This window comes from Coloeus monedula (genome assembly GCF_965178545.1).
Source record: "Coloeus monedula genome assembly, chromosome: 22".
NCBI classification, from domain to species: Eukaryota; Metazoa; Chordata; class Aves; order Passeriformes; family Corvidae; genus Coloeus; species Coloeus monedula.
This window is the reverse complement of record NC_138802.1, coordinates 8,116,526-8,129,381: the sequence shown is the minus strand read 5'-3', so window position 1 is coordinate 8,129,381 and position 12,856 is coordinate 8,116,526. Positions and strand designations below refer to the sequence as shown.

Genomic DNA, 12,856 nt, shown 5'->3' with positions numbered 1-12,856 from the left:
CAGGGATGGCACCCAAAAGGTGTCACCACCCAGTGCCATCCCATCAGCAATTCCTGTCAGTGGCACCGGGGTCACAGCTGGTGCCCCCCACCCTCACCCACTGTGCTGGGCTGGGTCACCTTGTCCCCCACCCTGGGCCTCTGCCAGGTGGCCCCAACTTGTGCAAGGGTGTCACGAGTTGGGGGAGCTCGGCCTCTCCCTCCCCTGGAGCAAAGGGCCGGCGATAGCGAGGGGCTGCCGGGGGAGGCGACGCCGGGGCCACCACCGGGAGAGCAAAGGTCCCTGAGGACACGATGACGAGGGGCCCATAAAACTTATACAGCCTGGTGCTGGAATTTTCCACCCAGATCCCAGTGGGAATTGGGGGGTGCAGCAGCACCCATGGCTGCAGGGTCCCAGGGTGGGGGGGAGGGCCTGGGGTGTCCCGTTGGGGGGTCCCAGGGTGCTGGTCACGGCGGGGGCACCGGTGAAAGGGCTCTTTGTTCGTTGGTCACGCGCTGGTGCTGGCGGTTGCGAAGCGACAGCCAGGCCAGGAGGGCCACGATCATGGGCGTCCAGCCCTGGGGCACCCCAAGGGGGCCATCCCGGAGCCTCGGGGGGGCCCAGCCCCGTGGGGGACAGGGCATCACTGGGTGCCCATCGCTGTGGCGCCGGGGCCATCCCTGTGTCCTCAGGGCACCCAGAGCCACTGCACTGATGTGTCTTGGGGTGCCTTTGGCAGCAGGGTGCCATGGCACGGGGCACCTTGGGGTGCTTGGCCCTGTGTCACCGGGGTGTCTGAGAGTGCCCATTCCCGTGGCACCTGGGTGCCCATCCCTATGGGATCTGGGTGTCTGAGGGTGCCATCTCCATGGCATCTAGGTGTCCGTGGGTGTCCATCCCTATGGGATCTGGGTGTCTGTGGGTGTCCATCCCTGTGGGATCTGGGTGTCTGTGGGTGTCCATCCCTGTGGTGTCTGGGCACCCCTCAGTGTCTATCCCCACAGTGTCTGAGTGTCACTGGGTGTCCATCCCTGTGACATTGGGGTGTCTCTGGGTGTCCATCCCCATGACATTGGGCACATCTGGGTGCTCCCAGTACGATTCACTGGTGATGGCACAGCCCCTGCTGCCCCCAGACCCCTCCCCAGCACAGGGACACACTGGTACCAGTTGTTGGTGCTTTATTTGCCCGGTGCCAGGCCGGGGGATCGATGACAAGGATGCTGCCACGCTCAGTTGTCTCTCATGGTCTGGAAGGGAGAAGCTTCTAAGGGGGGAGGGCAGTACCCCAACACCTTGACACCCCAACACTCCAATAACCCAACACCCCAGCACCCCAACACCTTGGCACTATGGCATCCCAACATCCCAAGAGCCTGGCACACTAGCGCCCAGCACCCCAGAGCCCTTTTGCCCCAGCACTGTGGCATGGTGACATCTGGTACCCTGGGACCATGGCATGCCGACAGCCCTGTCCTCTGGTACCCCAGCATCAGGGCACCCCAACACTCTGCACCCCAACAACCTGGCACACCAATACCCTGGCACCATGGCACCCCAGCGGCTCAGCAGCCCGCCCCCTTTGCCCCCTGGTGCCCTGGCACCTAGCACCCCATTGCCCTGGCACCCCAGACCCCTGGTACCCAGCACCCTGCTACGGCATCCCAATTCCCCAACGCCATGGTAGCCAAGTTCCCTGGCACCCCGACACCATGATATCCCAATTCTCTGGTGCCCTTGTACCCTGACAACCCGGAATCCCATTCCCTGGTATCCTGTGCGCACCTCTGCGATCCAGTCCTCGAAGGCAGACACGCGGGTGAACACGGTGGGTTTCTTGGGGGCATTGCAGCCCAGGGCCGACACAAAGCTGGCGATGCCATGGACCTCCCAGGTCCCATCCTCGGCCTGGCAGTTCAGGGGGCCCCCAGAGTCGCCCTGGGGTGTGGGACAAGGCAGGGTCAGCACCACAGGGGAGCCTGGCGCAGTACCCCCTCTGCCCTGGCGCGGTACCCACGTTGCATCCGGCCTTCTCGGCGCCACCGGCACAGATCATGGTGTGGCGGATGGCCAGGGCCCCCCACCAGTCGGGCTGGGAGCAGTGCTCATAGTCCACCACGGGCAGCTCCGCCTGCTGCAGCCGGTCCGGCAGCGACCCCCCAGCTGTGGGATCAGAGCACCCCAGGGTCTGCCCGTGGCCCTCCATCCCACATCCATCCATCCATCCATCCACCATCTATCCATCCCTCCATGCATGCATCCATCCATCCACCATCCATCCATCCATCCACCATCTATCCATCCCTCCGTGCATGCATGCATCCATCCATCCACCATCCATCCATCCATCCACCATCTATCCATCCCTCCGTGCATGCATCCATCCATCCATCCACCACCCATCCCTCCACCCATCCACCCATCCACCACCCATCCACCATCCATTCCATCCATCCATCCATCCATCCATCCATCCATCCATCCATCCATCCATCCATCCACCATCCATTCCATCCATCCATCCATCCATCCATCCATCCATCCATCCATCCATCCATCCATCCATCCACCATCCATTCCATCCATCCATCCCCCATGTCCAATTCTCAACCATCCCTCATCCCCTCCCTTCATCTCCCCAACCATCCCTCAACCATCCCCCCATTTCTCCATCCCCCATCCCTCCCTCCCTCCCTCCATCTTCCCATTCATCTCCCCATCTATCCCTTCAACCCTTCACCATCCCTCCACCCATCCCTCCACCCACCTCCCCACCCATGTCCCCAGCCATCCCTCCATCTCCCCATCCATCCCCCATCCTTCTCCCCATTTCTGCATCCCCACCCCACCCTCCACCTCCCCATCAATTTCCCCATTAATCCCTCCACGCCTCCATCCACCTCCCCACCCACCCCTCCGTGTCCGCCCGCCCCCGCCCGCCCTGCCGCCCCCCGGACGCACTGGTGAGCCGTCCCCAGCCGCTGAGCACGCAGGGGTACCCGTTGGGCAGGATGGAGCCGGCGGGCGGCAGCCGCCCCACCTGCACCTCCGCCGAGAGCGCGGCCGGGCGCTGCAGCTTCAGCAGGGCGATGTCATTGCTGCGCGGGGACACGGGTCAGAGGGGCCGCCGGGGGCGGCACGGGGTCCCCAGCCCCCCAGGGACTCCGCTCACCCGCAGGCCGCGCAGAAGCTGAGCCACTTGGGGTGCACGAAGATGTCATCGGAGTTCACGGGGATGCGCTGCTCGGGGCCCTCCCCGGTGCTCATGTCGTACTCGCCCACCACCACCTGGTACGTGCGGGATTTGCTGCCAGGAAAGGGGAGGATCAGCGGGTGCGGCCCCCCCGGCATCCCTCCTGCACTCGGGACCCTTCCATGCACCAAACTCCCTGCCCTGCACCCGAAATCCCCTCCCTGCACCTCTCCATGCACCAAATCCGCACCCAAACTCACCTCTCTGCACCCTGAACCTTTTCCTGCACCCAAACCCCCCGCCCTGCACCTCCCCATGCATCCACCCTGTACCCAATTCACCTCCCTGCCCTCTGAGCCCCCTTCCTGCACCCACCCTGCACTGCACGCCATCCCTGTGCCCACTTTGCATTTTCACCCCATCCAGGCACTCCTTCCATGCATGTGGCAACCCCTCCCTGCACCCTGAACCCAATCCCTGCACCCTGAACCCCATCCCTGCACCCTGAATGCCCTCCCTGCTCCCAGAACCCCCTCTTGCACTCAGGACTCCCTCCCTGCACCCCCCTGCACCTTTCCCTCTCTCCTGCACCCCTCTCTGCACCCATCCCCGCACTCTGAAGCCCTTCTGCACCCCACAACCATCCCTGTGTCCAACACCCATTACGCCCCCCAACACTTATCTCCGCACACCGCATCCCTTCCATGAAGCTCTCCGCAGCCCTCCCTGCACCCCGCACCCCTTCCTGCACACCAGCACCCCTCCTGCACCCTGCACCGCCAGCCCCGGAGCCCTCACGAGATGCAGTGCGCGGCCGTCATCACCCAGTTGGCCGCGATCAAGGTGCCCCCGCAGGTGTGGTGGAAGGTCCCGTCCCGCTCGTACTGCAGCGAGATCTGGGGGGGAGACACCGCTGGGTGCCACCGTCCCCCCACACGGGTGCCACCACCCCGTCCCCCTGTGCCCCTGTCCCCTCACCTGCCAGGGCCAGCTGTAGGGCTCCGCATCTTGCCCATTGACCACCCGGGAGTCCGGCAGCACCGCGGCGCGGACACCTGCGGGGCACGGCACCGTCACCCACCGAGCACACACCCGAGCCTGGGGACACGGAGCGGGTCAGGGGACACTCACCGCCAGCCACCAGCAGCAGGACGAGGCTCAGCATCGCAGCCATGGCTCAAGTGTGGGTGTCCCGGGCACCCGCCAGCCTTAAATCCCCTCTGGTATCGGGAGCACCCAAGGGCACCCCTGGGAATGGGCACCCGGTGCCCAGCTGGGGGCTGGGGGGGTGTTAAACATTAACCTTGGCCTTGGGGGGACGTGGCACCGGCACCCGGCCAGCGGGGACCCTACAGATCCCAAACCCCCCTGTCCCTGCTGCTCCCTACTGCCTCTGTACCCCCCTGTGTACCCCACGAGTGTCCCACGTCCCCCACAGGCCCTCTGGTGTCCCTGTGCCCCCCACAGTCCCTCTAACTGCTCCTGTGCCCCCCTTAGCCCCCATGACCCACCCCCTGTGCCCCCCATAGCCCCCTAACCTCTCTGTGCCCCATAGCCCTCACAACCACCCCAGTGCCCCCCACAGTCACCTCTGTGCCTCCCAGAGTCCCTACGACCCCCCTGTATCCTCACAGTCACTGTAACCACCCGTGCCCCCCATAGTCCCCATATTCCCTGAGCCCCTGGTGGCCCGCTCAGGCCCCTCTGGCCCCCATATATCCCTCCCCCTGCCCTGGGCCCCAGAGCACCCAAGCCACCAAGCCCCTATAACCACCCCTGTCCCCCCATACCCCCTGTGCCTTTAGTGTGCCCATATGGCTCCTATAGCCTTCATGGGCTCAGTGCCTCAAATGTCCTCCCCTCCTGGACCCCCATAGCCATCCCTTGTGCCCCCCATAGACCCCATGCCCCTGGTGTGTCCCCATTTGGCCCCTATGGCCCCTATAGCCCCCATGGACTATATGGCCCCATATATCCCTCCTCCCAGACCCCATAGCACCTACAACTACCCCTCTGCCCCCATAGCACAGGGGTAGCTGTGCCCACATATGCCCACATAGCCCCAGCATCACCCCTACCCCCCCACAGCCCCTTCCAACGATCCTTGTGACCCCCATATCCCCCATGTTCCCCTACAGCCCCTATGGCCCCCATATACACCCCCTCCGAGAGCCCATAGCCCCTGTGCCCCCCATATGCCCTATGCCCCTGGTAGCCCACATATACATGTATCTGGCCTTCATATACAACTCCCTCCCAGAACCCATAGCCCCCATAATCCCCCCCTAGACCCTGTAAACCCTGTGCCCCCATAGCCCCCCTATTTCTGCCATGCTTCTTGTGTTCCCCATATACCCCTATACTGTCCTGTGCCCCAAGAGTTCCCACAGCCTCCCTGCGCCCCTATAGCCCCCCCCCAATATCACCTTATGTCCCTGGTGCCCCCCTATAGACCCTGTAAGCCTCAGTGTCCCTATAGCCCCTCACCCCAGTACCCCCATAGCCCCTACAGCCCCCCTGTGCCCCCATGGTCCCCCTCTACCCTACACCCCTGGTGCCCCCATAGCCCCCACACCCCCCTGGTACTCCCAGAGTCCCTATAAATCCCCCTGTGTCCCACATTGCTCCCAAACTTCCCCACGTGCTCGCAGGGGTCCCCACGCACCCCAGAAACCTCGTGGAAGTTCCCACAGGAGTCCCCCGTGCCCCTCCAGTGTCCCCACGTACCTCCATGACCCTGTAAAAGTTCCCAGGGGTGTCCCAAGGTGTCCCCATGCACTCCCATGTCCTTGTAAAAGCTCCCAGAGGTGACCCCCCCCATGTCGCCCCGTGTCCCCATAACAGTTCCTACAGGTGCTCCACAGTGTCCCCACGCACCCCCGTGTCCTCCTGCAAATGTCCAGAGGTGACCCTGTGTCCCCACACACCCCTTGTCCCCGTAAAAGTTCCTACAGGTGCTCCATGATGTCCTGCACCCCTTGTGCCCATAGAAGTTCCTAGAGGTGCACCCCCATTCTCCCCCCACACTTGTGTTCCCATAGAAGTTCCTAGGAGTGTCCCACGGTGTCCCCACGCACCCCCGTGTCCCAGGAGAAGTTTCCAGAGGTGACCACCCGTGTCTCCCGGTGTCCCCACTCACCCCCGTGTCCATGTGAAACTTCACAGAGGTGTCCCCACGCATCCCGTGCCCTCCTAAAAGTTCCCGGGGGTGTCCCCCCGTGTCCCCACTCACCCCGTGCCCTCCTAAAAGTTCCCGGGGGTGTCCCCACGCACCCCGTGTCCCGGTATAAACTCTCAGAGTTGCTCCCCGTGCCCCCCCGCAACTTCCCCGTATCCCTGTAAACATTCCCAGGGGTCTCCCCAGGGATGTCTCAGCGCAAGACCCCAGAGCTGTCCCACGGGGTCCCTGCGTCCCGCGTGTACCCCCGTGTGTCCCTCGTGTCCCTGCAAAAGTTTCCAGGGCTGTCCCTCATATCCCCGCGTCCCCGTGCAGGTTCCCAGGGCTGTCCCACGGTGTCCCCGCGCCCCCGCGTGTCCCCGCTGACGCTCCCCCGCGTCCCCGTGTCCCGGTGCGCGTTCCCAGCGCTGTCCCCCGGTGTCCCCGCGTGTCCCCGCTGACGCCCCCCCCCGTGCCCCCCGTGGGCGCGCGCTCCGTGGCCCCGCCCCGCGGGCCGGGGGGGGCGGGGCGGGCCCGGGGCGGCGGCGGCGGCCGGAGCGGAGCGGAGCGAGCGGAGCGATCGCGGCGGGGCCGGAGCGGGGCAGGAGCGGCGATGGGGCGGCGGGGCCCGGCGGCGCTGGGGACCCTCCTGCTGCTGGGGACCCTCCTGGGGGTGAGTGGGGCCGGGGAGCGCGGAGGGCGCGGGGTTGGGGTCCCCCCGCCGAGCTGGGAGGTCCCGGGAAGGAGTTGGGGGCCCCGGAGTTGGGGTCCCGCGAAGGAGTTGGGGACCTCTAAAGGATTTGGGGTACCTGAAAGGAGTTGGGGTCTCCACCCGCAGACTTGGGGTCTCTTGTTGAGTTGAAGTCCCCTGTAGGAGTTGGAGTCCCCCCGCGGAGCTGGAATCCCCGAAAGGAATCAGGGACCCGGGAATTGGAATTCCTTGTAGGAGTTGGGGTCCCCCACGGGAGTTGGGGTCCCCGGAGCGGGAATTCCATAGAGCAGTTGTGATCCCCCGTTTTGGGTTTTGGGATCCCTTAAAGTACTTGGGGCCCTTAAAGGAGTTGGGGTCCCCACACGATTTGGGGATCCCTTAAAGGATTTGGGTAGCACGGAGCTGGAATCCCCTGAAGGAGTTGGGGTCCCCTAGAGGAGTTAGGACCTCCTCCCCGGAGTTGGGGATCCTTGTAGGAGTGGGGGTCCCCCACGGAGTTTGTGTCTCTTGAAGGATTTGGGGATCCTTGTGGGAGTTGGGGTCCCCTCAGGGAGTTGGGGGAGTTTTGCTGTGGCCGAAGGGAATCGAGGTCCCCCCCCCCCCGCCCAGTGCAAGGCCCAGCACCGTGCTCTGGCCGCTCAGGAAATTGGGGTGTCCCTCCACGTGTGCAGAGGGGGTGCAGGGATCCCAGGGTTATTGGAACTCAGGTCCCCCAGGACACCAAGGAGGTGTGGGGGTCCCTGTTCCTGAAGGGATTGGGGTGTCCCCCCTGTACCAGGGGTCCCTGGCCCCCTGCCCCCCTCCCTAAGGGACTGGGGGTCCCCCCCTCTACCAGAGTCACGTGGAGACCCCAGGGCCCACTCTGTCCCATCTGGGAGTTGCAGTGTCCCCCCGAAGGAGAGGTGGGGTCCCTCTCCCCATGGCCTGTCCCACCTGGGAATGGGGTGTGTGGGGTCCCCCTGCCTGTCCCCTATGGGACTTGGGGTCCCCCAGGAACTGGGGGTACATGGGGTCACCCCTCCCTATACCCCTATGGAACTGGGTCCCCATGACCCCATGTGGGGCGCCCCAGCCGGGGGGGTCCCCATCACCCCTCCCTGTTCCTTCAGGGAATTGGGGTCCCCCGTGACCCCCGGGTGGGGATGGTTCCCATCACCCCACAAAGCCAGCCATGGTGGTCCAGCCCCCCCTTGCCCCCACACCCCATCGTGGGTGGAGGTCACCCATAGGGGCTCATCCTGCTTTTGGGGTGTTCCCCCACCCCGTCCCCACGCCACCCCATCCCCCGCCCCAGCTAAATTTAAAGGGTGATGGCGGCGCCGGTCACCCTAAAAATAACCGTCCCAAAATACCCCCCGGGGGGGGGCGCTGCGTCTGGGGGTGCCCCTGGGGGGGTCCCCACCCTGCTGGGGGCAGTGAGGCAGGGGGTGACACCTCTGGGTGCCCCCCGGGGGGGTGCGGGGGGGGGGGGTTTGCGCCGTGGGGCTGCGCACTCCCGATTTACGGGGGGGTCCTTGAGTGGGGTGCGGGGGTGATGGCGATGGGGGGGGGGGGCCGAGGTGGGGGGGGCAGGGGGGCGGTTTGGGGTTGGGCGGGTGCCCGGGGTGGAGAACAGAGGGGGCCTTGTGCTCGGGGCCATGCTGGCAGCGCGGCCCCCCCTTCCCGTGGGGCTCCCACCCACGGCCGGGGAGCTGGCGGGGACAAAGGGGGGGATCCCCGCTTTACAACCCCCCACCCCCCATTCTGCTGAGGCACAGGGGGGGAATCTGGGGGCCGAGCGCCCCAATAACCCCCCTCGCCGGGATGTTGGGCCATACATCCCCCCTACAAACGGGGGGGTCCCATGCGCCCCACGGAGGGGTCCGGCGTGGGATGGGGCACGGGGGTGCCGCCCCCAAGGGCTGCGAAGGGTTAATTGGGGGGTGGGGGGGAAGGGGAGGGCGAAGCAGGAATGTGCGATAAGATCACCGTGCCCGGGGGGAAGGGCTGGGGAGGGGGGGGACACCCCACGCGCACCCGCCCCGCTTGCGAGCGCGCTCTTGCACACTCGTGTGCCCGGGGCACGCACGAGGGGGGCACGGCCGAGGCCGCTTTGGGGGGCCCCGCGCTGCTGGAGAGGCTCATGTCACACCTGGGGGCACGTGGGGACATTTGGGGCCACCTGGGGACATTTGGGGCCACCTGGGGATACTTGGGGCTACCTGGGGGTACTTGGGGACCCTTGGGCCCGCAGCGCACATGGCCTCTTGCCTTGGGCTCTCTCCCATGGCCAAAGATGGCCCGGCTGGGATGAGGAGGAGGAGGAGGAGGAAGGGGGGGAGGAAGGTCAGCTCAGACGCTGGGTCCTTGCCAGCGCTCCTGGGTTTCCCCCTCGCCATCAAAACCCGACACTCCCCCAAGAAGACTTGTTATCCCGCAAAAAAAATCGACTCCCCCAAAAAATCCTCCCAAAAAATCTGTCTATCCCCAAAGAAAACTATCTCCACACCCAAATCCATCTCCCCCCGAGCCCATCTCCCTTCCCAAAACCCCCTTATCCCTTCCCCCAAAAATCCATTTTCCCCCCCCTAAACCCATCAAACCCCCTCCAACTCACCTCCACTCTCCAAAACCCACCTCCCTTCCAAAAACCCCATCACCCCCCCAACCAATCTCCCCCCAGGAAATCATCCCCCCAGCTTCACTCCCCACCAAAAAAAAGTACTCCCCTCCAAAACCCATTTACCCCAAAAATGCCCAGACTGCACCCCCCCCCCCACCCCCCTCCACCCCCAGTCCAAGTCCTTTCGGGATAAATTAGGCAATGCCAGCAGGGAGGAATGCAGCCGGGGGGGGCACATATTTGGGGCCCCCCTGCCTCCCCGGCTGTGGCTTTGACCCCGCAGCTGCTTCACCCCCAAATCCCGGGGGCGGCAGTGGGGGGGAGGGGGGGAGAGCAGCTGCCTGTGCCCCCCCCGGGACCAGCATCCCGCCAGCTGCGCTGGCAGCCCCCCCAAATCCTGGGGTGACCCCCATCCCCCAAACTGGGGGTGGCTCAGTCCTTGGGGACCCCCGGGAGGGGGGAGGAGGGTTTTTTTTGGGGAGGGGGGGAAACACCTTTTCACATGACCTTGGGGGAACAATAAGCCGGGGGGGGCGGCTATTAATAACCCCCCCGGTTATTATTCCTGTGCTGCGTCACCTCCTCTTCCTCGCCCGGATGAATTAACGGGGGGGGGCACATCCAGATTTGGGGGCCACTTCAAGATTTCAGGAGCCACATCTAGATTTTAGCGGGGGAACATCCGGACTGGGGGGGACGACATCCAAATTGGCTGGGGACGCCCAAATAAGGGGGGGGGGGGTCTGAAGTGTCCCCCCAGTCTGGGGTGCAGTTTGGGAGCGGGAGGTGGGCAGGGTGGTGCTTCCTCACCCTCCTCTTCCTCGGCCCCCTCCCCCCACTTTTCCCCAGGGTGCGGGGCAGGATTTGGGCCGGGGAGTGGAAAATGTGAGCGGCGGCGGGGCCGTGGCGTCCGGCCGGGCGCGGTGCCCCGGCGGCAGCGGGGGGGACCCGGGTGTCCGGGGGGGCCCAGGCGTCCGGGGGTGCGGGGCCGTGGCGCGGGGAGGCTTCCGGTAACCGGAGAGGGGGATTGTCCCCGAGCCTGCTCGGACACTGCCGGACACCCGACACGCAGCTGCCCTTCCGCCGGCCGGGCTGGGGCTGCGGCGCCGGGGCTGAGCCCCCGCGGCTCGGTGCACGAGTGGGGGGCGATCCCAGGGCACCCGGGGGCTGGGGGGCAGGGGCTGAGCCCCCGCGGGCTCGGTGCGGGTGTGGGGGCAGCGACAGAGCAGCCACACGCCGGGTACACGTGTGGGGATGTGGGGCTGAGCACCCACACAATCAGTGCACATGTGGGGAGCAGCAGAGGCCCCCCCCAGCACACACGGCCTAGTGCCTCAGTTTCCCCCTGCACAGGGGCTGGGCACCCACGAGGGGCCTCCCCAGCCAGACCCTTTCGGGTGCTGGGTCCCCCCATCCGTGCGGGCGTGCGGCCGCGTGCCCCGTGTGCCCCCCTGTGTCCCCCCCTTGTCTCCCCGTGTTCCCCCCGTGTCCCGTCCCCCCCAGCGCCCGCCTAATCCCCCGGCGCTTGTTTGCACAGCAAAGTGCTGCTGCGACGGATTCCTGCCGGGGCCGGGGCGGGGGCACCCGCGGCGCCGCACACGCGTGTGCACGGACCCGCGGGCACGGGGGCACACCCAGCTGGGGCACACGCGTGTGTCGGGGTGCGGGTGTGGCGGTGCCAGCGTGTGTGCACTGTCACCTGCGGGCGCCTGCCGTGGGTCACGCGTGGTGCGCTCGCGTGGTGGTGCAAACGCGCGTGCACGGCCGGGTGTGGGCATCGCACAAAGCGTGCAAATGCGCGTGCACGGCGGCGTGTCAGCGCGCGCGCGCGCTCCCGAGACAGGCCACGCGTGTGGCAGTGCACGCTCACGTCCTGGTGCAGTCGTGTGTCACCGTGCGTGCTTGTTCCCGTGTCCGTGCGTGCACACCGCGGTGCGAACCCACAGCACACGCGTCCCCGTGTCCCTTCCTGCGAGTGGCAGTGGACACACGTGTCCCCGTGTCACCGAGCACACCCCGTGCCAGTGCACACGTGGAGCAGTGTAGACGTGTATGCACACACTTCCCGTGTTGCTGCACACGCGTGTGCACGCCGCGGCTCCCTGGCACACGCCCCCATGCCGCACACGCGAGTCCCGGTGCCGGTGGCCCCGGTGCCGTGGTCTCGGTGCCGGTGCCGGTCGGTGCAGGAATGCGGAGGGTGTGATGAGCTCATCCCGCTCCCTCTTCCCGGTGACGCCACCGCACAGCCACGCGCCCCCACCCCTGTCCCCCCCCCGGGGTGACGTGGCTGGGCACCCGCAAGGCCGTGTCCCGCGGGTGGCCCCATCCCATGGTGGCCCCATCCCCCAGGTCACCGGCGGCGCCCGCGGCTGGGCCGATGCCTTCCCCGAGGACACGGTGGCCGATCACGTCGGGGACACGCAGGGGCGGCGCTACTACCGGCACCTGTCAGATGACGAGGACCTGGTGGCCTCCGGAGGTGAGTGGACCCCGGGGAGCACCAGGGTGGGTGGGTCCAGATGCCCCCCTGGGTGCCACTTGCAGAGTCCCCGCTGCTAATGGCATTGGGACCTGGTGGTAAGGCAGCACTGAGTGGGTCGGTGCCACCAGGGGTGGGTGTCACTCTGAATGGGTGTCGCTGTGGGTTGGTGTCCCATGAGTGGGTGCCACCCTGGTGCCACCACGTTGTGGCCATAGCAGATGGCACTAGGACTTGGTGGCATCTGGTGGTAAAGTGGCACTGGGTGAGAAAATGCCACCTTGGGTGAGTGTCACCATAAGTGGGTGCCACTCTGGATGCCACTTGTGCTGTCCCCATTGCAGGTGGCACCAGGACCTGGTGCCACCTAGTGCCAGTGTGGCACTGAGTGAGCATCACCCTGGGTGAATGTCACCATGAGTGGGTGTCACCATGGGTAGATACAGCCCTGGGTGCCCCCATGTTGTCCGCAGAGCAGATGGCACCAGGACCTGGTGGCATCTGGCAGTAAGATGTCACCAGCTGGTTGCCACCATGGGTGTGTGCCACCATGGGGGTGTGTCACACGTGTGAATGCCCCCCTGGTGCCACCACATTGTCCCTGTCATGGATGGCACTGGGATCTGGTGGCGTTTGGTGGCAAATGTGGCACTGGGTGCCACCATGACTGGGTGGGTGTCACTGAGGGTGGGTGTCCCCGTGGGTGTTTGTCACCTTGGGTGCATGAC

The 12,856-nt window shown here is 65.9% G+C and overlaps 2 protein-coding genes across 7 annotated transcripts in view; one reads left to right on the top strand and one right to left on the bottom strand.

Annotated features, from left to right (window-relative positions):
* Positions 1 to 449: 449 nt before the first annotated feature.
* Positions 450 to 4,349, bottom strand: CELA3B (chymotrypsin like elastase 3B; the record flags this gene model as incomplete). The annotated part of the gene is made up of 8 exons (XM_082295596.1): positions 450 to 560; positions 1,726 to 1,920; positions 2,000 to 2,145; positions 2,944 to 3,080; positions 3,155 to 3,289; positions 3,974 to 4,071; positions 4,154 to 4,230; positions 4,307 to 4,349. The coding sequence occupies 8 exons, from the start codon at positions 4,347 to 4,349 to the stop codon at positions 450 to 452; spliced, it is 942 nt and encodes a 313-aa protein (XP_082151722.1).
* Positions 4,350 to 6,883: 2,534 nt separating this feature from the next.
* Positions 6,884 to 12,856, top strand: part of HSPG2 (heparan sulfate proteoglycan 2) — a 40,032-nt gene continuing 34,059 nt past the window's right edge. For all 6 annotated transcript variants that reach the window (XM_082295713.1, XM_082295709.1, XM_082295710.1 and 3 more), the window contains exons 1-2: positions 6,884 to 7,005; positions 11,999 to 12,128. In XM_082295713.1, the coding sequence (XP_082151839.1) occupies positions 6,946 to 7,005; positions 11,999 to 12,128 (190 nt within the window). In that variant the 5' untranslated portion in view covers positions 6,884 to 6,945. The remainder of the gene's footprint in view (positions 7,006 to 11,998; positions 12,129 to 12,856) is intronic.